Below are 26413 nucleotides of genomic sequence, written 5' to 3'. Positions count from 1 at the left end.
GAATTTGTGATCCGAAAAACTGTCGAGCTCGAACTCGAAACCTATTATTATGAAAGAGAGTGATCATGTATAAATATGAAATATATGTAAATTATTAAGAATTAGGATATTCATTACTTAAATCATTTCAAGATGATTCTAGTGTAATTCCACAACTAAGGTTTGAAAATCATCAGTGACCTTAATCTAATAGAGATAAAAAGATTATTTTCGAAAGATCCTCGACTCCAGTAATACATATTAAAATTAGTAGAAACAAAAAAAATACATAATCAAAAAAGACATAGTAAATCTTAAGAAAAACATTATATAACATTTAGTGAAAAAGAACAATAACAACAACTATATAATACAATAATTGAAACATAAGAAACAATAACTGAGAACGTGAATCTAAGAACGAGCCGGAACTACTCGAATAACACTGCTACTTTATAAGGAAGGGAAAACATCTAATAGTGTATCAAACTAAAATGAGTCATGTGTTAATTAATCATCTCTTCTTAAAGTTTTTTTTTTTTTTTTGCCTATATCTACTTTTTATCAACCAGCACATTTTAAAAACTATATTAAAAGCATAAGACCATAACTTTTTATAAAAAATGTTTTTTTTCAAAAAATATTAATATTACTGTTATATTAGTAAAAAAAATAAAATAATATTCTTAAGAATATAGTGATATATGAAATGTTTAATTGGAGAACCATGCCCCATTTCCAGACCTGAAATATTTCGTCTGGCCGAACAAAAGTGAAAGGGATTTAACCAAAGATTACTCAAGAAGAGCAAAGAACAGATAAAAAATTGAAGAATCTGCAAGAAAAGAGAAGAAAAAAGCGAAAAGTTCAAAATCAAAATGCTCCCATTTTGTTGTAATGTCAATTCGGAGCTCCGTTTCAGTTGAATGTGATGTTTTGTTGACGATGTTATCAATTGGGTATTGTTTGGTTGCCAGAAATATATATTATCCTTCTCCTTCGATTCGTGAGTTGCCATTTTCACTCTTTATGGTTCTTCCCATTTTCAGATTCTTCCCCATTTTAACCCCTTTTCAATTATTGTTTTTATTTTTTATTTTTAAAAAGAACTGTTTTTTAATCAGTATATGTTTTTTGAGCTCTTGTTGTTTCAATTTTTCCTAGTTTTGGAAAAAGTTGAGATCTTTGAATGGGTTTGTGGAATATCTAGCTAGGGTTTTTTCATTTTCAAGAAAAACTTTGGAAAATTTTTAATTTCTTCATTGGAATTATCGACGTATACTATGCAGCTTGTAACTTTATATAGTTGTTTGTTGTTAGTGAAGTTACTTACTCTATAGGATTTTTTTCCTTGAAATTTGTTGTGATTCTACAATCCTATGTTATTTGGGGCCAAAAGTGATATAGCATAATATGGGTATTTTGTACTTTTGAGTCAATCAACACCCAAGTTGGTCCACGTTTGATATTGTATTTTTCTGAACTTTCGATGTGTTGTCAACTTCTGGAATAGTGTTCTAAACTTACTATTGCACTTTTTGTTATTGGCTTCTCAATCTATTACTGTTTTATTTGTTCTTTATTCAGGTTGGGTTGAATATTGTTTGTAGCAGTTGACTACTGCAAGATTTTTGAGTTCTCCATTGTATTAATGGCGGACTCTACATCTTTAGATGTGATACTGGAATTTCTGCGGAAGAACAAGTTTACAGAGGCAGAGGCTACTTTGCTTGGTGAGATGAATAAACGTTCTGACCTGAATGGTGTGGTAGAGAAGCTTACTCTAGAGGATGAAAAACTGAGCAGATCATTAGAAGAAAATGGGGGCAAAGCAACTGTGGTGAATCTTGGAATGGCCTGTCGAAATGGTGGGGAGGTTTTCAAGGAGTCAAGTTTGAGGAGCAGTGGTAAGGAGCTAATTGTTAAGGAGATAGAATGTGGGACTGGAAGAAATGGCTCAGACTGCAAATTGAAAAATGTTGCGTTTGTTGGGAAGAAGAAGGAAACTAATGAATCTGTTGGGTCATACAACAAAACCTTCAGTGCTTGCAACAATGCTGAAGATACTATGATTGATATGTACTCGTGGAACTACAATCCTAGTGGTTCACTTGTGTCGTATCAGAACAATGGTGGAACTAGTGCTGCCAAGGATTTTTCAGGCTTGGTACATAATCCCAGTAATGGTTCTCTAGTGTCGCATCAGAGCAATGGTGGAAGTAGTGCTGCCAAGGACTTCTCTGGCTTGGTGCATAGCGGGAAGTTGAGGTTAAATTTGTCTGAGGTCTCAGAGTGTGGAAAGTCTAAAGCAAAATCTGGGGAGGATGTCAGTTTTTCTGGTGAAAAGAGAATGTCGTGGCCTGGAAGTACCAGCAAAGACAATGTGGAATCAAAGCATGGAAGTCAAAATAGTGAACTCAAACAGTCTAATCAGCAAATTAAACTAAACGGGACATCCAAAGATATAATTATTACTAACTCTACGTACGAAAGTGATGAATTGACTAACCTTTCATCCAACCCTTGGAAAGATTGCTCAGCTAAAACTGTTTTCCCGTTCTCCAAAGAAGATGTTTCCACTAGTTATGATCACAATGTTGGTACTGGTGGTAACAAAGTAGGTAAAAGGATAACAGACAGTAATGATGTTAGGAATACAATTAAAGAGCAAGTGGATGAGGTAGGAAGAGCTTTTTATTTGGGAAAGACCCCAGGAAGTGAACCAAAAGAAATCAGCGGCTTAGGCTTTTCGCTTATATCTGAGAGCCAGAAAGAAGAACTACCCAGGTTGCCACCTGTTAGAATCAAGTCAGAAGAGAAGTCCTTCAATATTCATTGGGAGGAAAAATTTGAACGAGATGGACCTGACTCAAAGATTACAAATGGTGACAATACATATGTCATAGGTTCATTTCTAGATGTTCCTATTGGACAAGAACTTACCAATTCAGGTTTGCTTGTCTAGCACTACTTTTTATCTTGTAGTTTTGGACAAAAAACTTAGCCTGTTCTTTGGAGATACTAAAATTGCTAAATTGCTCCTAAATTCTCAGAGGGAAATTGTCTCAAAAATTGAATGAAGCTATACTAAATGTGGCCCTGAAAGCGTTGTTCGGATTAGAAAACCAAAAAAAGGATGCAATTTGGAGGGAATAAATGATATTTACATTCTGTTAAAAAATATATGCTTCCAAGTCATTAACCTTTGTGTTTTTTTGTTTAGTACTGACTACCTATGTATTCTGGGACTCTATATCAGATGGACTATTAAATGATATTTGCCTATGTTGCTTAGTCATTGTCCCATTATAGTACTTATTCCTACGGCTGATGTGAGGGGAGGGTCTTGTCTTATCTTGCCATTGATGGTTTGTATTGGTATTCAGCTGCTTATCCTGTGGACTGTGCATCATTCTAAATCTTTTTAGGGAATAAATTATCTTGATTGTGATTGTTCCACCAAGTTTATGAACCGTGCATAGCACGGGATTTCTCGGTCGTCAAGAAAAATCTTGTCTGTGATTGTTGTCCTACTAAGAAATATAAAGGGACTCTTGAGTGTAATACTTTTTGAGACTACATAAATTTAACTTTCTGCTCTTCCTCAATTTTGGGTTCTGAAGTAGTTCTCTAAATTTTTTTGACAACTTGATGATGTTGTCTACTTATCCTCATGTTATGTTTTCTTAAACTTATCTATGTCACTTTGATTGATGTCTTGTGGAATAATCATCATTGTCTTAACTGATCACCAGGTGGAAAAAGGATTGGTGGAGGCAGTTGGTTGTCTGTGAGTCAAGGTATTGCTGAGGACACTTCTGAGCTTGTTTCTGGTTTTGCAACTATTGGTGATGGATTGAGTGGATGTGTTGACTTCCCCAATGAATACTGGGATTCTGATGAATATGATGACGACGATGATGTTGGCTATACGAGACAACCTATTGAAGATGAATCTTGGTTTTTAGCTCATGAAATTGATTACCCTAGTGATAATGAAAAGGGAACAGGAAATGGGAGTGTTCCAGATCCTCAAAGAGGAGAAAACAAAGAAGATGATGAGCAATCTTTCGCAGAGGAAGATTCCTACTTATCAGGTGAGAGATATTTCCAATCAAAGAATGTTGATGCAGTTGGCTCTTCAGATGATCCTGTAGTGCTTTGTGAAACTGAAATGTATAGGAGAACTAACATGGGTGCCCAATACGACAGACAGTTGATGGATGAAGAAGAACTGAATTTGATGTGTGTAGAACCTGTTTGGCAGGGATTTGTTACTCAAACAAGTGAACTTGCCATGTTAGGGGATGATAGGGCCTTGAATGAGCGTGAAAGGCCCCGACTGGATGATATTTACATGGACGGTGATCAGCATGGTTCAGTAAGGTCAATTGGTGTAGGTATTAACAGTGATACTGCTGATATCAGAAGTGAAGTGCACGGAAGTTTTGTTGGAGGGAGAGTTCAGGGGGATATAGGGTATTTCCATGATCACGATGCCAGTATTGGTGGGGCTAGACACATACCCCCTGATTCAGATAAGCCTTATTCTGAGATGAGAAACAGAAATGAGAAAACAGCTAAGCAGAGATCTGACAAGTTTGTCTCGGGTACTGATAAAGGAGGATCTGTACAAACAAATCACTTACATGGAGGATTCTCATTTGCCCTTCCCGGAGATGGTCAGTTGATTCATACAAGCTCGAGTAAATCTTTACAGTCAAGTAAGGGCAATGCTATTATCACTGATGAAGCTCATGACAGTCTGATTGCAAATGATGACATGCTTGGTTCTTTGAGGCCCAAAAGCAACGAGTCATCACCTATCAAGAGTTTAAGAGATGAACGCAACAAAATTGCTGTAGGATCAGTAAATTCTAGCCCTTCATCTCTTTCAAATTATGGTTATGTAGAACCGGAGCATGTAAAGAAAGAAGAGGACACACAAATAGCCAGAGCAAGAGTGGATGATTTGGGGCAGTCATTGGAGGATGAGGAGGCAGTTGCTGTTCAGGAACAAGTCAAGCAGATCATGGCTCAGGAAGAGGAATTTGAAACTTTTGAACTTAAGATTGTGCATAGGAAAAACAGGCATGTTCAATCTCTTATTGCCTTTTTTGAATTAGTGTGGACATAATGCCTGTTATTTGATTTTAATACCCGTATTTGATATTATTCCGGACTGGAGGAAACTGCTTCATATATGCAGTTACAGTCTTCATCTTTGGTACTCCTTATGTTGGTTTTCATAAGTGCTGTACTGATCATGATAGATTTAAACTGTGATAAGGGAGAGGTTAGAAACATGTACTTTATTAGGGATGTGAAGATATAGTAAGTCAATGAAAAGCTCTCCCATAGCTCTGGGGGCTCTTGTTGTTGACATATCTTGAGCTCTATGAAGAGACACAGAACTTTTTAGCATGCTTTGACAACATAGTGCAGTTAAGCAGTCATCACCGAAACCAGTGAAGGCGAAGTCTCATGAGTAACTGCTGGCATGAGATCTGAGATAGGTACTTTTTTTTTCTGGGGATAGATGGAGGCTGATCATGCAGGGTCAATTCAGCCTATGCACCATGAACCATCAGAATTAGCCAAAAAGTGACTTTTCCCCCCTTTATTTAGAAGGTAACATTTTTATGTATTGACTAAATCAGTACATAGGTTGGACACAAAACCATATTTACAATCATAGGAAAAAGCCAAGAAACCTGATGCAAAATCCTAACCAGAGCCTAGGATGTCTATGATAGAATCAGTGTCTTCTCGCTATATCTGTGCGCATCTGGTGACATGTTCCCTTCTGATTATTGCAATCCTTATTGAAACTCTTTTTTAGTTGAAATTTATGTTTACAATAGACAAGAAGTTCAAAATATCACAAAATTTTTGTTGGGCCTTATTTATGCTGAAAAAAGTTGCAAAGCGGATTTTGTATGTTTTTATGTTGATAAATATTCAGTTTTAATTATATAGGGCTCATGACAAAGTTATATTTCATGATCTTATGTTCCTCTGGATCTGAAGAGGAAGAATGTATTAGACGTCAGAGGGAACTTATGTTTTGATTCGGCATTAAATTCAATATTCATGCTCATCACTAAGGGGTCGTTTGTTTGATGGTTGAAATAATAAATTTCTGCATCAAATCCCACATAAGATAATGTTGTATAGGAAAAAATATCACTGCATGATTAATGCAACATTTAGGTGTCGGTAATAAATAATAATTGAATTAAAGTATGCAGGAATTGTGTTATTTTATTTGAGATAGAATGTAGAATAAGAACATGATTCTTCCTACATGTAGAAAGCTCCAAGCCTTGTTGGATAGAGTTACCTTGTACTTGTGTTGGTGGGGTGGTAGTAGGTACCCCATGAAATCAGCCAAGGTGTGCACAAGCTGGTCCTAACACCACAATTATAAAAATAAAAGAGAGTGGAATAAGAACACGTATTAACAATGTGGGTATGAAGCTACTTAAAGAATAACTATCCTTTTAAATAAGTAGTTGGACTATAAGTTACAACTATCTCGTCATTATTCATCAATGCATAATAATCCCTTCATTATTTATCGTTGCATTGACAATCCTTGCACTATAATCCATTTATGACTAGTATTTGAACCAAACAACCCCAAAGGTTTTTGCTAGTCTACAGTAGTTAATAAGATTTTTGGTTGTGTTTGGATATTCGGCGGTAGTTGCCTGCTTAAAACTGTATTTCATGCCCAACAAAAGAACAGTGTCTCTTAGTAATTGGACTATGCAATGTTCCTCTAGGGTGCATGATAAGTTGTTGGTTTTTGAACATAATGTATTCTTGTATTAAATCTAGACCCTTACAGATTTGACATTCACGCATTAACAAAACTGTGCTTCTCTCCGCTATATCCATGGACATCTTTGTAGTTTCTTGATTTTGGTTAGAGACTGGGTGATTCAGATTAATAATAGCTGTGAAGGGAGCTGTAGAAGTTTGTATGTTTGGCTTGTACTATATATACTTGATGATATTCCACTGCAGTCTTTGAGGAAAGATGAGAGGCTTTTGAAAATTCTTTGGGAACTGTGATCTTTACCTCTGTAACTGGATCACTTCCATTTAGCTACTAAGAACTTCCAGATTAATTTATAATTTCCGACTTTTAGAACTTCCAGATTAATTTATAATTTCCGACTTTCCTTATGCACTGGGTGTAGATGAAACTGGCTAGTGACTTAAAGAGAGTTTTTATCTATCTGTTTGATTGTAACTAGTCAATCCTTTTTACTTCAGCAAAACATGTTTTAACCTTGTAAATTTCTCTATATATGTTCCGACTTATTTCTGTATTATCTTTGGAAAATATACCTTTGCAGGTTTCTTCAGCTTAAGTTAGAAGCTTTCTTACCCACTGTTGTCTCTTCATACATGTTCCAAATTGTCCCTTATAAAATGAACATTTTTTTAAATTTTCTTTACCTCAAATAGTTTTTATTTTTCTGGATTTGAGGTTTTCTTTTTGGTGGTTAATGACGTTCTTTTATTTTTGAACTCAGAACTGGGTTTGAGGAGGACAAAAGTTTCCAGGTTGTTTTAAATTCAGTTATAGCTGGGCGATATCAAGTCACTGAGTATCTTGGATCTGCTGCATTCAGCAAAGCAGTACAAGCACATGATCTTCATACAGGCATGGATGTCTGTGTTAAGATTATAAAGAACAACAAAGATTTTTTTGATCAGAGTCTTGATGAAATAAAGCTTCTCAAATTTGTCAATAAGCACGATCCTGCCGACAAGTACCACCTACTTCGGTTGTATGATTATTTTTATTATCGAGTAAGTGAAAATTTTGTTGTTTTACAATTTTTGTACATCTTACTGTTATATGCTAATGGAAATATTCTTGCTGCAAACCTTTTGTGCAACTTTTGAATAGAATTGTTGCTTTTTATCCCTAGCTTGCATACAACGGGATAGTGGTCAGTGGAATTTTTCTTTTTGAAAATTATAAAGAGATCTGCTGTGCCACTATCAACTTCAAAAGTGCTGTTCTGCAAAACTAGCTCCATAAATATTGAAGCTTTGTTTGGTTAACACCCATCAAGATGTCTTAATGAAGTAGGGGAATCTCCTGCCAGGATAGTCTGCAAGATAAATCATGATCGTTCTTTGTGCATGTGTAGATGTTGAGGAAGGCAACCTTAAGTTCATAATTTTCTCGTCAGACTAATATGGTGTTTACCAGATCATTTATTGACTTTTCCCTTGAAAAACTAGATTGTTCTGAACCTTGGGAATAAACTTTGACAGTGTAAAGTTCAACCCTGATAGTCTAATTGCTCAAGAGAGGTGAACATGTCTAAGCATCTAGCTGAGGTTTTATCCATAAATTGATAAAGACTTGACTAAATGAAAAGTGTGTGCTGTACTGTACGCTCTATGCTACATGATATTTGTGGCAGATATCTTCGGCCAAACTTAATATGACATAGTTTAAAAACAATATCTTCTTCAATCCAATATGAAGAGTGAAGAAATATTGATGTGCACTTGATGTGCCTCCTGAGCTTATGCAATACTGTGGTGTACTTCACATTTAGTATTATTCTGAATGTAAGCCATAGAAGCTCTTGATCACAAAAATTTGGCTCTGATCTTTGTGTCTGTGTTCAGGAGCATTTGTTAATTGTATGTGAACTACTGAAGGCCAATTTGTATGAATTCCAAAAATTCAATAGAGAAGCTGGTGGAGAAGTCTACTTTACCATGCCAAGACTGCAGGTTTGTTGGATCGAAATATTCATAGATATTTGATGCTAATGGTATCTCCTGTGATGAATTTCATATATACCTGTTGTGCAGTCAATCACAATTCAGTGTTTAGAGGCTCTTCAGTTCTTGCATGGCCTCGGACTCATACATTGTGATTTGAAGCCCGAAAACATATTGGTGAAAAGCTACAGTAGATGTGAGGTGAAGGTAATTGATCTGGGTAGCAGTTGTTTTGAAACAGATCATCTTTGTTCTTACGTCCAATCAAGGTCCTACCGTGCACCAGAAGTTATTTTAGGGCTTCCTTATGATAAAAAGATAGATATTTGGTCCCTTGGCTGCATTTTGGCAGAACTTTGCACGGGCAATGTAAGTTTTTTTTTCCTTTTCACACTCCTCATAATGATTATTATATCTATATATTTATCGTCAACATGATTTTTTATTAGGATATGCTGTCCATTATGCCTCCTGCATTCTGGTAGTTCTTGAGTACCTTTTCCCTTATTTTTATTATATACCCCTTCCCCGTTCTCCTAGATTGATGAATTTGACAAATGCAAAGCTGCAAACATCATTATGTTTTGGAGTTAGCGCCTAGGCCTTTGGTACAGTAAGAGCATAGCGCGTAATGTGTGAGTTAGGTGCACATTAAGTCAAATATTTTGGCAGACTAAAATCTGGAATTTAAGTTGAGACAGATAAAGAGACTGACCTATTACCCACCGAGTTTCAAACATGTGTTGTTGACTTTCGGGGATTACTCAGTTATCAGAAGAATTTATGTCCTTGTAGTTGCTATTGGTATCAAATCTTTCAGAAGCCCTAGTAATTGTTGGCAATTGGCATGTCATCTTAATATGAAATAAGTTTATTAGGAGGACACTGAGACCATTCTTCGATCTGGCTGCTTCGCGCTGTACTCCTATCTTATGTTAGAATCAGAAGAAACCAATATCTGACTGCAAGAAGAATTGTGTTTGGCTTTGATATTTCTAACCAGAGAAAATCTTCATAAGAACTAAGACCTTGTGAGAAGATTTAAAAACTTTATTTCTATTATTATCGTGAAGTAAGTAATAGCTATCTTAAACCATCTCCTCACTAGCTTGACCTTTACGTTGTCAACGGATTTTTTTTTTGGCAAATGTGGTAAAAAATATGCTAATTGGATTGTTAAAGAAATGGACCTTGGGATTAATTCAACCCTCAAAAGTCAAAACTAGCTCAAAGGGGAGTATTGTGCAAGACCATATAAGAAGATCAAATGATCCTATCCCCATCGATGTGGGATATTCAACACCCCCGCACGCCTAGGACTCAACATCTTGAGCATTGGAAAATATAAGATGGGGGGCAATATCAGATGAAACGAGAACTGGGTGGGTCCAACTTTATATTATGTTAAAGAAATGAACTTTGAGCCTAACTCAAGATCAAAAGCTAGCCCAAGAGGTGAAGTGTTTAAATAATTTACATGTCCTAAAAATGAAAGAAAATCAAACACCTAATTACAATAGGAGTAAATTAAGCTACCTACCATAATTACACATATTCTAAATATAGTCACAAAGATTCTAATAGGGAAACTTACATAAATATGCTATAATAAAAAAATATTTACCATTTATAGCAATAACTTTTTTTTTCACTTGATCGATTTAATTCATTTATAATACAATTTTAATACATATTACAAAGAACAATTTATTATTCACATATAATACAAGTTTTAATGATGGATAATACATTTATCACACATTTTAATAGACTTATAATACAATGTGACCATTTTTTACCAAACAAACACAATATATTTCAAAAACAATTATAATTCAGATATATTGCATAAATAATTCACTTTTAATACATATTACAGATTTATCACAATATTGCTATAAATGGTAATAAACAAAAAGTATCGCTAAAATCAGTAATTATCCTTTTAAAATGTATTAATTTATGTAATTTTTCTATTCTAATACTACTCTCAAGCTGGTGCATGCAAATTATAATGTATCAAGCTGGGTTCATGTATAACGTGTTCTGGGATTTGCTAATATGTCTGCAAGCTGATTATTTGACCACATGAACCTTGTACGATGTCTCTTTAGAGTACCTTCTCTCTAACAAAATGACAATCAATCTCGATGTGTTTGATCCTCTCCAAAATACCAGATTTGATGCAATATGAACTGCAGCTTCTTGATCCCTTAAATGTGTAAATGAAGGGAAGAGCAAGAGAGTTCAGAATACTTCACTATCTTGAGAGTGATGAATACTGTATTTCTTATATCTTTTTATTAATAATACTAGGACTTGGTCTATTCTCCAAAAAAAATATCAGAAGTTGGTTAGTCTGTTGAAAATAGAGGTTGGATCCTTCATGAATTTTAAGATTCGGGGGATACAGATACAGAGATTTGGCTAAAAATAATTCAAAATATCTCGAAATAGAGTCGTAAAACCTAAATTTGGAGATATTATGTGGAGAACTTTAGGTGAAGATATTGTTTTAAGTGGAGAATTCTGGAAGGGGGTAAGAAGAGACTTTAAATTTATACATAGATGGTATTCCAGTTTCTTCAATTTCACCTTAGCTTTTGCATTGTTTACAAAAATCATTGAATCTGTTCGGAGTTTCTCCTCTCGATTTTGGTCAAAGTACTCAAAATTGTTTGACCATATCGGGTACGGATCTCACAGCCATGTCGTGTCGACGTGGATGCAGCACCAAAAGTGAAGAGTCCTAGCAACTTCTCTTAAAATTGCTTAAAATGAAATTTGTTATATTTGATGTTCGTATTGAAATATCAACCAACTGTAATTTGATGTCTGTTTTGAATTTTACTAGTGAAGTTCTATAGGAATTTTCCCATTTTTGCAGGTCCTTTTCCAGAATGACTCTCCTGCCACGTTACTTGCAAGGGTACTTGGTATCACAGGTCCGATTGACCAAGAGATGCTTGTCAAAGGACGAGACACTTACAAATATTTCACCAAAAATCACATGCTATATGAACGAAATCAAGTAAAGTTTCTTCTCCCTTTCCACTCTTTATTTCAGTTTTTTTCCTTTTGTTTTTGGGGTGATCCCCTGTTTCCCCAGATCTCATTTTTAAGATCAATTTGTCTAGTGACATTAAGATCAATGTTTTCATGTGTCAATGACTCAATCTATTTGGAGGTTATTTAACCATGGATCCAGTTTTTTAAAAAGAAAAAATCAGTTTCAAAAAGGTTATTTAACATGGATCCTTCCTTTACCTTGATTTACCCATGTCCAATGGGTATAACATGGTACGGATGTTGCATAATGATACTTAAAAATTGGCTAAAAGTTAGCAACAAAAAAAAAAACACCATAGACTTGCATCCTTAGAGGATATGTATCTGTTCCCGAGTCCATGTGCATAGTCTCGAGGACAACATATATTATTCTGTGAAAGGTCTTTGGTTTTGACAGTTCTGTATCTACTAAATATTTCCTTAAGTTGCGCTTCAACTGAGATCTAGAATCTGCAACCCAGTAAACATCATTGTTGGGGAGTCCCTTTGGATTCTTTGTTTTATATATGAATTGGTTAATTGTTTGAATGCAACTTTGGCCGGAACAAAATGAAATTGGATGTAATACAATGTCGAGATAATCAATTCCTCTTTCTTTCTTCTTTCTCTTTATAGGAAACAAACAGAATGGAATACTTAATACCCAAAAAGACATCCTTGAGGTATCGATTGCCAATGGGAGATCAAGGTTTCGTTGATTTTGTGGCTCATCTTTTAGAAGTTAACCCAAAGACGCGGCCTTCTGCCTTGGAGGCTCTAAAACATCCATGGCTATCATATCCATATGAGCCAATATCATCGTGAGTCATGTGAGATCTCTTGGCTCTGAAGGTGTTTTCTATTGGTTTGATTTGGATTCTCCAGTGGTGATATATGAAGAAAGTTGTCCAAGCTGGGTTGTATTTCTAGCTAACACATATAGAGTGTTATGTAACATCAAGATTTTCCCTTTTCTTCCTCGTCTTTTTTTGGTCGCAGCAAATGCGTTCTGTTTGTACATGATGTCTACTAATTCTTTTTAGGTATTTAGTGATAGCTTGTGAAGCAGCCGCTTATCCAGTTTTGGTTGCCTTTTGCTCAGTTGCTGCTATGTATCAGAATGAAGCAAAAGTACAAACATTTCGTGAAGATATATTATGCAAAATGCAACTTGTTGATGTATTATTCAGTGTTCTATGTCTGCGTCCAGCATGTAGTTAGTTCAAGTCGAGCAGTAGGTGGGATGAACCCACTGCGTACATACTACATGCAGATCGAGTAATGGTTCAAAATAGAGTATAGTTAACAGGAATATACAACTTTTTATTGTAAACAATCTGCAAAGAATATTTCTGGTTGCATTACATGAAATTTATGGCAGTAATGCACCCAGCTGTTGATACAAATTCACCTCTTAACTCGAAACAGAATATGTTCTCCTTTTCCCCAGAAAAAGATCCATTTTAATGTTGACTATCATGAAGCTGTTAAGAATTCGCAGCGTAAAGAACACACTGGTCAATTAAAATGCAGAATTAGCTCCCTTGGTTTTCCCTAACAACACGTCCTTGGCTTCATTGATCTTGGAAGCAAGATAATGGCTGCCACCGGCGTCTGGATGATTTGCTACCATTACTCTCCTGTGAGCCTCCTTGATCTTCTGCAAGACAGCACTTTCCCTAGAGTAGGAATGAAATGGAACATAAGCAACTAATAGCTTTGTGGATCACGAGCTCAAAACCAAAGTGTGACCGGAGCACCAATCTTCTTATAGAAAGAATAAGTAGTTTACACTTAGAATGCAAGAATTCAACAAAAACTTGAAGACTACGAATAGTATGCATCTGAAAGTTAAAAGTTGCAAACTTTCCGGAACAAGTTAGCCATGACTTTTTTGTTTGAGCCCAACATATTTCAGAACTTGAAAAAGAGCATAAAAATAGAAAGAAATACATGTTGGCGGCATTACAAAAACAGAAGTTAAACAGGGTAAGATTATCACACACCTAACTCCGAGAATCAATGCTGCTTCTCGCCGTGTCATATCCCGATCAAAGCCCCCAGGATAAAACCTCCTCACTCGGGGTGCTGCTTTGAACCTTTGCCACGCTCTTATCAAGTATCTAGCTCCCAAAGCAGCAGCACCAATGGTAGTTCCAACAACTAATGGAGTTGACTGAAAAGAGAGAGCACGAAAACACTTGGTACTATAATAGATCAACCGAGTAGAACTTACAGAGGTTTAGTACGATTAATAAGAATAAGAAACTAAAGTTCAGACCCTTGCATAGCAAATCAATCTCTTTTCAGGCTAAAATAGCACCATGGTTCTTGTGGCAGCTAAGAAAACCCTCCCTAAAATACCATCCATTAACATAATCTCTAGCTCAAGCAGGTCTATATATACACTATCCCAGAACATTTATCAACAATAATTGAAGCGCAAAACACAATATGCTTTGAGGTTCAATTATGCAATTAAAAGTACTATATACTTGAAAAAGAAAACAAAGATTAATGAACTTGGCTGTCTCAAATACTAAATTTGACCTTTTTCCCATAGCTAGAGTTTGACCATATAGATTTTAGGATTAAATTTCAAAAATTTATCATCGAATATCCATTTTATCGTGAAATAAATTCCAAAAAGTTGCGTTTTTGGCACATCCACACACAAAACTTCAACTTTTTCCAGGTCAAATGTATGTCTAAACAAAACTAAAAATTTCAAAAACTCAAATTCAAGTTTGCAACCTCAAAACTATATGGCTAAACAGGAGCTCAATTTCAAATTTGAGACAAAATTTGGAAAAAGAACATAGATTGCTGTATCCACCAGCCAAGCTCACAGAGCTGATTTCATTGCATACAGGCGCTTACCATGAAGTACTTATTAAACTTAAAAAAAAACAAATTATTTTCATCACAGCAAAAATGATAAAATCCTAAAACAGAAATTCTCAAGGAAAGTGAAAGAAGTAGAAGATTAATTACCATGAGAAAACTCGCAAGTCTTCAACAATGATGAGATTCAGGATTTTCAATATGCAGTCAGCTGAGAAATTTGAGATAAAGAAGTAGAAGATTAGCAAATTTCATCGTCGATTTCGGAACCACGGAGTTTATACACATATATATAATATTGCCATGAAAAAGTGGGTTTTGGCTTGGGCATCAAGAAATTTTAGACCCACCAACATGGCGGTTCGCGTTTTTATTATTCTAGAGGATTCTACTTGATGATGCATCCGGTTCAACCAATTTTAGCCGGTCCAATGTATAATTAATTGGAAAAAAAATGAACAGGTCTATTAAAAAAAACAATGAATAAAAATAACTAATTGACTTATTTATTTTTTCAAACGACATTAGGATTGACCATTTGCGCATGCTTTTTACGGTATTTACTACAACTCGATATTGTAACATTCACAAGCTGGCTTTGCTCGAAATTATTATCAAATTTTACGATCGTAATTTATCAAAAATATGATCTTAATTTGAAATTGTGGAGGAAACATATTACGAAAGCTATTGTTAATACTTAATAGAGCATTGTCTTTATCTTGTTTATCCTTCTTTATTATTAGTTGTAGTTTTTTATCCTCGGTGCATGGATTTTGAATTCTATAAAATTTGTTACAAGATGTGGATCGATCATGGATGAGCCATCAGTCATATTAATTCGGTATTAGCTTCGGTGTCTACACTTTTGAGGATAGAATAGACAAGTTATTAGTTGCACCAGGTTTATAGTGAACCAAGATCCTAATCTGAATGTGACCTTGTATTCTCTCTAGAACTATTTCTTACTGAGCTTAATCTAACAAAGTGTTTTTATGTCACGTATCTCCTCTTGATACGTTCAATTGTCATATTCATAATTTGTCCAATACAAACAATAATAACAACATTCACATTGTACTCTTATAAATGAAATACAAAGAGAGTAAAATATATGCATACTTAATTCTTATCTTTGTAAGGATAAAAAATTAAACCCGCACACATAAAAAAGTCAAATTTGATCAACACATAATTTTATTAAAATCTTCTGATATAATAACTTGACAATTATTCAATATGATCCACTCACATTCCAGGTCAGCATATATCGTTTCAAAAAAAAATTCTTACTTAATATTGTTTGTTCCATATCGGAAACAATTACTAATATTAATTTCAAATTTAAGCTACATCTGTATTTTTGCATGAATAAATGCCAACTTATTTTCTTTTGATAGCAGTCCCTTGAATAGAAGTTAGAACAATAGATAATAACAATTCATCCGCGAAAAGAGGGATTGGATTTGATCAAGCTCGCTCTGTTTCATCTGGATCGGAGATCGGAATTCTCCTTCTAGTGTTCGCCTTCACCGGCATTCCGATCTCCGGCAGTTCACAATGATCAACATTCCATACTTGACTGCCTTGTCCACCTATTTCAGCTATGGCTTGCTCTTTGCCTTTGGCCAATTTCGTGATTTCTTCAGAAAAATATTCGATTGGTGGAACGCCAGTAATCTTCAGGTACATGTGTATTTCTATTTCTATAATGTCCGTCTCGTGAATGAATATGCGCGTCTCTGCTTTTGATTCATGCCTTTAATTTTATGGTGATCTCGTGTTTAAAATTTAATGGCAGGGATATGCACCTATCTGCTTAGGACTAGAAGATTTCTATATTCGTCGGTTGTATCTTCGCATTCAGGTAATCATCAACACTTGTTGCAGATTTGTGATGGTTTATGCTTGAATTAGTACAATTGTGTTGATTCCGTAGCTGTCTTATGCTAAATGAGAATTTATATTTGTTCATAATATTTTTGCTTCGTTTTATAATAGGATTGTTTTGGAAGGCCAATATGCAGTCCTCCTGATGCTTGGTTTGACGTGGTAGAGCGTGTATCCAATGATAATAACAAGACACTAAAGTTAGTATACGTCATTTGCTTCGTTTTGATATTTTTCTTTGACTTTCTGAAAAATACTTCCCTCCATTTTGTGGTTCTTTGATTGTTCTGTGTAATACTGGTGATGTATGAATATTTCTCTGTTGTACAATGTAAGATATATGGTTTGTAGTAAGTGTTTTGAAACATTGTTTATAATGCTCAATCCACTCAAAATTCTTTTTATGCAGTCGGACCACAAAAGTTTCAAGGTGCCTGAACTTGGGATCATATAATTACCTTGGTTTTGCTTCTTCTGATGAATATTGTACCCCGCGTGTTATTGAGTCTTTGAAAACATTTTCCGCAAGCACATGCAGTACCCGTGTTGATGGAGGTAGGCATGATCCCATTCAATTTTTTACTATGCGTCTATCCTGCATAAGTAAACATTGTTTATGAAAATTGTCTTGTCAGGCACCACAACGTTACATAGTGAATTGGAAGTGTGTGTGGCTAATTTTGTTGGAAAACCAGCTGCTATTGTTTTTGGAATGGGTTATGTAACAAATTCAGCTATTCTTCCTGTCTTGATTGGAAAGGTATAGATTTATAAAAAGTTACGTTCTTGTTTTATACTTGGACACTATTTGCTTTTTAATTACAGTCATTTGCAGGGAGGTTTGATCATCAGTGATTCTCTGAACCACAACTCTATTGTAAATGGTGCTCGAGGTTCTGGATCCACCATTCGTGTTTTTCAACATAACAGTAAGTATTCATGAGATTTCCTTTTCATTTGAACAATAATGTTCAATGAGGTGTCCTATGTCATGTCTGTGCTTTAAATTCCATAATTTCTTTAGCACCATCACACTTGGAGAAAGTCTTAAGAGAACATATTGCTGAGGGACAACCCAGAACGCACAGACCATGGAAGAAGATAATCGTTGTGGTCGAGGGCATATATAGTATGGAAGGGGAGCTTTGCCAACTGCCAGAGATTGTTGCGATATGCAAGAAGTACAAGGTAATATAGTGTTTGATGTCTCTTCCTGGAACTTCTTCTTTTAATAGACATTGTCAATAATCTTTTAGCTTTCTGCCAAGCTCTTTCTTGTACGAGAGCATCTAGTTTATATGTATCTGCTTTCTGAGGTTCATGTTTGCTGATTTGCATGTGTCTAAATCTACTATCTGATTTTTGCAGGCATATGTGTATCTGGATGAGGCTCATAGCATTGGAGCAGTTGGAAGAACTGGAAGGGGGGTCTGTGAGCTCTTAGGAGTTGACACTGCAGATGTGGAGATTATGATGGGAACTTTTACAAAGTCATTTGGATCATGTGGGGGTTACATTGCAGGATCAAAGGTATGATTTTCACAAAAAAAAAATGCTTCTGACTAGCTTTTTCATTGGTTGAGTTAGGCTTTCCATCCTTTAATTTACTGAAGAACCGTTCGTGGATAACTTGGGATTTGTATCAAACCTCATATTTCTCAAGGATATTACCTGGTTGTATCTGCTGAATGCTGCCTCATTCTAATATGTCATTGGGTTTGAAATGAATGCTGCTCCGACCATGGTGACAACAAAATTGTTCAATTGGTAGCCTTAGTTGGTTTGCCTGATTGGTTAGCAACTGTAACTGTCATCACGTTATGTATTGCCATTTTCTAGATACTCCTTTTTACATTTTCTTTTCTTAAGCTAATATGCTCAATCTTTGCATGAAAATCACATTATTACATAATCAGGTCAAACCTTTTCCAAAGAACATAGCAACCCAGTAAACCAGAGTATATTGGCACTTGAATGAAAACCCTATTTCCAGCTGATAATAAAATCAGTCTTGTAGGAAATTATATGTACTGCAGGCTTGCGGGCATTTCATGTCCGATCTTCCAGTACAACTGATTTGATAGACTTTATCTAGACGATTTGTTTCATGGTTTCTGCCAGTAAACCGCCTGAATGATTGATTCTTTTACTTTTTCTTTTCCACTTCAGTAGAATGTGTGTTCACAGAGCTTTTTCTTGTGGTAAATATATGATGTCATCTATAAGAGATGGTTTTGACATTTGATACAACAATATAGGAACTTATTGAATATCTGAAGTACACTTGCCCAGCTCATCTTTACGCCACATCAATATCACCTCCAGCTGCCCAACAAATAATTTCTTCTATCAATGTTATACTTGGTGAAGATGGTTCTAGTAGAGGTCAGAAATTTCGTCCTGCTAAATGCAACTCTACTTTTCATTATATTCTTAATGCAACTCAACACTGGTATAATGATAGTCTACTGATCATTAGAGCAACTTTGGTTCTTATAGGGGCTCAGAAGCTAGCACAGATACGTGAAAATAGCAACTTTTTCCGCTCTGAATTACAGAAGATGGGCTTTGAGGTTCTTGGGGACAATGATTCTCCAGTCATGCCCATTATGCTCTACAATCCAGCAAAAATACCTGCTTTTTCACGGGAGTGTCTCAAACGAAAAGTACTGTTTTCTACTATTTTTTCAGCTTCATCCAAACTAGAATTAGATCAATCTCTATTAAATGCGTACTCCCAATTTTTCTTCTTGTAATGATATTTATTTCATATCCCACTACTATAGGTGGCAGTAGTGACAGTTGCTTTTCCAGCTACTCCTTTACTACTGGCCAGAGCACGAATTTGCATATCTGCTGCTCACTCAAGGGATGATCTTATTAAAGCGCTCGAGGTTAGCTTGTACTTGCATTTGTTTGTCATTTCAGATGATGATCATGTTTAGTTATGTCCTACTGACACTATACGAGCAACAATCCGGCACCAGAGATGCTGCTTATTGAGGAATTAACCTATTGTCATGCCATACAAAATAAAAAAGAAGATTTAAACAGATTAGAGTGGCATATTGAAATCTTGAATGAAGAAGGTCTTCTGTGTTTCAATTAGTATTTCAGTTCATGAAAATCAACACCTACCAGAAAAGAAAGGCAATGTAGCCATTACTAGTGCAAGTGAATAGCTAGTAACTTAGCAACTATTGCTTTTGTCAGGTTATCAGCGAAGTTGGTGATCTAGTGGGCATTAAATACTTCCCTGTCGAGCCCAACAAAGAGCAGCTAGAAGCAAACAGAGTCAAGCTGGAATGAGTTAAGTTTCAGAATTGATTCAATCAAGCATGATACGTCTTTAGGATGAGAAGTTTTGACACTTTTTAACTTTTTGTATACAAAGTGTTGTCACGTACTACATGGGATAGTCTTATCTTTCTCTTATGCTTCACGAAAGGGATGCTGCAAAGTGCCAAGTCGTGAATATTTTGTTCTCTCAAAACAAAAATAGAGAAATGACATGGAAAAAGTAAATCTTCAATATTGACTCACAAATTGCTGGAGGAAACTAAAGAGTAGTAGTGAAAAGACAATAGCAACACTGTAACAAGAAGGGCAAGAAGCAAACTTGCCTCTCTGTATTCACTGTCAAGATGAGAAGTTCAAAAACATGAACGTCAATCCGAAAGATCTTTGAATCATATAATTCAGCTTGCTTTGCTTTGTTTTTGTCTTTTATGTTATTTGCTAGCATTAGTTTCTGAAACTTGTTAAACGGTTAAAGAATGGACTTTCAGCTAATATGAAGGTTTGCAATGCTTGTATACACAGTTTTAGTAGGTCTTGTTTCTTTGCTGTTAATAATTTGGAATTTTCTTATATATCAGAATTTCATAGATGAACCAGTTGCTAATTTTGTGGCATTTGCCTACTGGGTTAAAGGGATACATATTTTAAGGAGTGGCCTAAAAGAAGGTTATGGCAAAATCATCCCCTGGAAAGTAAAATTTGCTGAGATGAAAATATTTATCAAAGGATTATTTCATAGGCATTTCATACTGAGACTGAAAGGTTTTATATATCTGTCATTTCTCAACGCATTTCTTTGGACGAAGACTCTGTAAATCTTTCAAAGAACATGGAGCGTGAATCAAACCAATTTTTTAATTGAAATTGAGATACTTATGTAAGTTTCTACCCTTCTGAATCAGATAGATTAGATTCATATATTTGCCCCTCTATTAGAGGCGTTTTAGAATGTAATCGAGTAAATAGCTCTACGAATGGATCGGATCGGATCGGATCGACTTGAAAAATGAAAAGATTATTACAAGTTATACGTTTTGGTGAAATAGTATATTTCCCCAAAAAGCAGAAACTATACGCAAAAATAACTCCTTTGTTATATTGGTCGACGGAGTCAAATTGAACAATATATATATATATATATATATATATTGGGTTTGAACAAAAATTACTGTATTCTCGTGAGTTCACAACTAATATTCTAGATCCACCATCAGTTTGAATTGTTCACTTTACACAATAATGTATCACTTTGTATGTACTATTAGTTGGGATGTAGGTAAGCTGGCTCGAACACTACGATTATCAATATATACATAGACGAGCAAACTTGTCATATTTGTGTTTATGAATCATAGTATTAATTTGATTTGGTGAAAAATTTAAAGATAGAAAAGCACCAGCTAGGAACGCTTCTTCTCAGGGTGGATGATTAAATGAGTATGGTGGAAATTCGAATAAACATTGTTATGGAGTTATTTCATACACCTTAATAAAAGCAATAAAAACTACCTCTTCGTTGGTTGGACAAAAATGTTACACATTGACATGGTTGCTTCTTTGATATATCAAAAGTAATAATTAAGCTATTGAAGTTCAAATTCGAAAGGAAAACTAATAACGTGTGGAAATCTTTGAGACACCTAATATATTAATATTTTAATTAAATTTGGACGGATCAATGTGCACTGAGATAAATAAGATTTGTGTCATAACTCGATCTACTAACTCTTACCAATTGTTAATTTCTTTTATTTATTTTCTTATAATTTGCTTACTTACCTGATGAAAGTTAATTTATTTTCTTTATTATAACTGTATATATAGCATACTTAACAAAACGAAAGGAAAACTTATTGAAATTTCATTAGTTTAGGAGTTATTTACTTAAATACACGATAGTTTGCAATATAACGAATTTTATCAGATTTTGATATCTCTGTATCTCAAGATACATGAAGTCACTAATTTGTTCTGGATACATCGTATGCAAGTGGATTCATATGTATCTGGATACATTGACAACTCTCGTTTGTCTCCCTTCTGTCTCGCTTGTCACTTTCTTGTGTATCTAGGATCAGATAATGTGTATTACACAAGATACATGTATCTAGTGTGATTTGCATATATCTGGGATACATACATAGACAAATATCGTTCGTCTCCCAACTCGCCTCTCATTATTTCAATGTCTCTTGGTATGCCTGACTTGAAATTTAATATGAAATTATTAATTAGTGAGATAAAATATAATTGTTTTAAAATATAAAAAGAATTAATAAATATAATATAAATATTTGTGTATTAGATAGTTTCTCACAAGAAAAAAAATATTTCTTTTTAATGTTTTCACAAAGTTTCTCAGAGTCAATTGAAGCTACTTACATATTTAATCCAAGCAATTTAGATGATTGAATAATTAGACAGATCAAAATGAATAGATGATTGAATAATTAGACAGATCAAAATGAATAGATGACTGAATAATAAGACAGATCAAAATGAATTGAATTAATAAATTAATCCAATCTCAAGCCTTAGTGATATTAATTTCACCCAATATCAATGTAACAAAATATTACTATTATGAATTTTCTCCTTTTTTTCTGTTTTTAGGTATAAGATGGAGACAAATAAAGAGATATAAATGGGAAGCCGTAGTAATAATAAATACTCTTACTTATGTACTGTCGATCTATATGATGTTAGAGAAGAATTAAGTTGTTGCAGCTCCTATTTTTAAATGTTAGGTTTTAGGAGGCAATAGAGCTGGAGTCTAGTGTTCTTTGCCAACACATGTATTTATTACTCCCTTCATTTCATCATAATAATAAGTTCCGATCTAAAGTGGTGGGAACAGATTCTCGAAAATTCAGTAGTTCCTTAGTTATTGGCAATAGAAATGGAACTTGCTATATTCAGCACATATAATAAAATCTATTTTCTTTTTTAATAAAAAAGATTGAAATCATCATCAGAATTCATAAACTTTAAATGTTGAATAATTAATTTTTATTTGTTTAAAATAGTTGTGTTACACGTAATCAAGAAGGTTTTATTTATGTTCTTATGAATTCATTAACTCTATCTAAATGAGTGGATTTTATGTGAGGAAACATTAAGGGCCCGTAGATTTCCCAAATAATAACTGGGGGAAAACTTGACAAATAGTATTTGTTCATAAACTTTGTCATTATTTGAAAAATATCTCAAATTCTCAAATATTAATTTATTTATTTTTTTAGTATTTGGGTCAAATCTCATTGGGATCTTTTAAAAATTGAAAGTTTACCCCAAACTTTTATATTTTACAAAAATATCCTCTATAATTGTAGCTTACGTTGTATTACATAATTTTTTATATTAATTCTAAAGTAATGATGAAATATTTGGTGAATGTGATATGATAATATGATTATTGATGAAAACGATGAATAATCGGCTCAAGATAACAAAGTCATGTGTTTTGTCTATTTCATGGTATATGAAATGATGTTTGTTGCACTCACTCAAAATTATCATATTGTTCTAGTGTCATGGACACTATTTGTTATTGTTGTAACAAAGATCCAATTTACTTGTAATACAAATCATAATTTTCTAAAAAATAAAATATATTTTTCAAATACTATGGCCAGACACATGATGAAATTTCACCCAAATAATATTTGCCAAGAATATTTGAAAATCTATGACCAAACGCTAGCGAAGCAGGTATACTATTCTTGTGCCACATCGTTAGTATAACACTCTATTAATTAATTTTGTCTTGACCTTTTAAAATAAAAATAATTTGAAATAATTATTTATGAAAATCACAATAAATAATTTGAGACGTGACTAAGCTAGAAACACCACTAGGCACTTATATGAAACATAAAAATCTCTCGTGTTTTCTCTAATGTTTGGCGAGAAATTAATACTCCCTTGTTTTCATCTTAAAGGCTACGCTGAAGTTTGAACAATCACTTTATAGACCATTAAACATGGTTGTTGTATAGTAATTATTTTATAATGTATATTCAGGTATTGTATTGATTATAATGTATTGTATAATATTTTAATAAATATGAATATCATTTTTTATCATTGCATGATATTGTATATCAATGATTTTAAGAATAAATCTACGTGAAAGTAGAGTAAGAGATAAAAGCTACTGTAAAGTAGTAGATGAAATATGAACATTAAATTTAATAAATAAAGATAAATAATAAGAAGAGATTGAAAAAAAATTGTCTGATCACATCAAATAAATTGTTTCGTAAAATTTTGATATAGTAACAATCAAAATAAATATCATATTTAGATCAATAATATAATACAATAATTAATAATTCATTTTCTTGAAAATATTTTCTCGAAAAGTGTATTTTCAGTTAGTGAGTAATAATATCAGGCTATTAGAAAATTGGATAATAGTATTAAAGATTTGTGATACTGTCTAAGCATTAGTTGGAGTGGTGATATTAAGTTAGGAAATGAGATTTGCGTCAATAATTTTTAACTAGATCAGGTCTCGAGTTTAAGCACTTGAAAAAGAAAAAAATCTAATTGAAAGAGTCTCCCTTTAAAAGGATCTGACTGTCTGCGATAGAAAATTCAAATTTAATCGAGCCTCAAAAATCTAATCATATACTAATGATGAGATGTTATCCAAGATAACATCAATTGTCTTTTAAGGTACATTTTTTGAAGTAAATTAAGGTACATAGAAATGTTTTTTTCACTTCTCAGACCAGAATTTACTACTAGTTAGTACTAGCTAGTAGCCTAATACTATTATTTTCTTTTCTTTTGTAAAAAGAAACTTGAGATAAATTTTTTTTACCTTTTCATAATTTGTAAACAACTGTTATTACAGTCAGATTTTAATGTAACAAATGATAAAAGTTTTTGTTTAACATTTATATATATCAACAATTTTCTAAACAACTATTATTACTAGCTAGGTTTATATCATTTCTCAGTATTTACATATAAATGTTACTCCTACTTTTATTTAAAACATAAAAAATTAAGTAACATTGAAAGACCTCTTAATTTTAAAGTTCAAACCATGAAAACTTAAAACATTTCAAAATAAATATTTTGACTATGATAGGATTGATTTCTCCCTGTAATTAAAATTATGTTCTCATCATTAAACCAATAAAAAAACATGCATGAATTCTTTTTATTGGAGCTTTTAAGGCCATTTATAATTCTTCAAAATTAAAGTTATTAAAATACATATCACTTATGAATTATGATCGACCTTTCTTTAATACAAACAAATCATTTGCATAAAAAAATGATTTTATTGGATATTATTACAAAAGATCTACTGGATATTTAAGTTACAATTCTCTCATAAAATCTTATTCTTAATTCTTAATTATATATGAGTGATTTAATTAATTTATGAGATTAATTGTATTTGAATTATTCTTCAAATACTCCAACAAAAATGATCATTAGCGGCATTTAATTCTTAATTGCCTCTATATGTGTATTACTCTTTGTATATGCATATAAAGCCTTTAGCGACATTGATTCTAATGACACTTAACTAGTGCTGGTAAACACTTTAGCACTTTTTTATTAATGTCAATATCTAATGCCGTTAAAAATCATTTTTACTGTGGTGAAACCCCAATTTCTTTTTTATTCTTTGTAGTTTGACCATTTTTAAATATAAATTTAGAGAAAACACTACAAGAAAAAGTCTCACTCAAAGATAACCATGCTTTTTGACTTTCTAAGAATTAGGACATTTTCATTCTTCAAATGTCAATATAATTAAATAGTTGAAAAATTATATGAAAGTGACATATTTTTCCATTTAATCTCTAATTTCGCCGGAAAAATCACATCAAAATGGTGCCATTAGGGGTTCAGATATTATTATACTCGAAATTTATATCAAATCAAAGTTAATAGCAAAAATTTAACTTCTTTTTTTTTCAACTATACATATGATAAGTGTGTTATACTAGATAACGCAAAACATCGAACGCAAAATATAAAAAAAAAAAAAATCACATGCATGCATGCACCCCCAAGAAAAAAACAGAATTAATCACATTGTTTGATATGATGTTGTTTAAGGACCTTAGCTTGTAGTGCTGATTGTTATTATTTTTTAACGTCGGAATAAGACGCAATCGTTAAAATCTCTAGTTTGTAACTTTAATTTATAAAAAGTGTGAAACTAAAGACTTAGTCAATTGGGACTTAATTTATGACATTATTACTTTTTATCAGGGTAATAAAATGTAATGTATAATAAATATAAAAAGGTCATTAAAGAGAATACTCATCAAACAGGGTTAATATTCTATCTTTCGTGTTCATTTGTTTTGTATTAAATATATATACTATACTAAGCCAACAATATCATTTGATGAAAAATTAAGAAAATGTGTATGAAGTTTTCTTACATTATTTTTTTTATAAAAAAAAATGGAGTGGAGAAATGTTCAAATTTGGGCCTCGCCACCCCTAAAATAAAGAAATATACTACTTTAATGAAGTCACATATAATTATGCTTATTGACCAAGTCAGCCTGGGACTTTGGTTTGTTTTGTTTGGGGGTGTAGGTGGGGGGGG

At 33.5% G+C, this 26413-nt stretch overlaps 3 protein-coding genes across 3 annotated transcripts; 2 read left to right on the top strand and 1 right to left on the bottom strand.

The window, feature by feature from the left end:
• Positions 1 to 462: 462 nt before the first annotated feature.
• On the top strand, positions 463 to 12972 carry LOC101245853 (uncharacterized). Its single transcript, XM_004241423.4, has 8 exons — positions 463 to 985; positions 1567 to 2930; positions 3735 to 5070; positions 7527 to 7806; positions 8644 to 8751; positions 8833 to 9111; positions 11630 to 11773; positions 12427 to 12972. Exons 2-8 carry the CDS (start codon positions 1631 to 1633, stop codon positions 12613 to 12615), a joined length of 3636 nt encoding a protein of 1211 aa, XP_004241471.1. The 5' UTR covers positions 463 to 985; positions 1567 to 1630; the 3' UTR covers positions 12616 to 12972.
• Positions 12973 to 13092: 120 nt separating this feature from the next.
• Positions 13093 to 15000, bottom strand: LOC101246149 (mitochondrial import inner membrane translocase subunit TIM14-3-like). Its single transcript, XM_004241424.5, has 3 exons — positions 14785 to 15000; positions 13797 to 13966; positions 13093 to 13469 (listed from the first exon to the last, which is right to left on the bottom strand). Exons 1-3 carry the CDS (start codon positions 14785 to 14787, stop codon positions 13313 to 13315), a joined length of 330 nt encoding a protein of 109 aa, XP_004241472.1. The 5' UTR covers positions 14788 to 15000; the 3' UTR covers positions 13093 to 13312.
• A 992-nt stretch (positions 15001 to 15992) lies between these two features.
• Positions 15993 to 20354, top strand: LOC101246439 (long chain base biosynthesis protein 2a-like). Its single transcript, XM_004241425.5, has 12 exons — positions 15993 to 16320; positions 16436 to 16501; positions 16636 to 16724; positions 16934 to 17079; positions 17160 to 17284; positions 17360 to 17453; positions 17549 to 17712; positions 17893 to 18054; positions 18783 to 18909; positions 19024 to 19190; positions 19311 to 19418; positions 19738 to 20354. Exons 1-12 carry the CDS (start codon positions 16195 to 16197, stop codon positions 19831 to 19833), a joined length of 1470 nt encoding a protein of 489 aa, XP_004241473.1. The 5' UTR covers positions 15993 to 16194; the 3' UTR covers positions 19834 to 20354.
• Positions 20355 to 26413: the final 6059 nt, after the last annotated feature.

The sequence above is a fragment of the Solanum lycopersicum genome, chromosome 6 (assembly GCF_036512215.1).
Source record: "Solanum lycopersicum chromosome 6, SLM_r2.1".
NCBI lineage: Eukaryota > Viridiplantae > Streptophyta > Magnoliopsida > Solanales > Solanaceae > Solanum > Solanum lycopersicum.
This window is presented reverse-complemented; position numbering and strand designations above follow the sequence as displayed.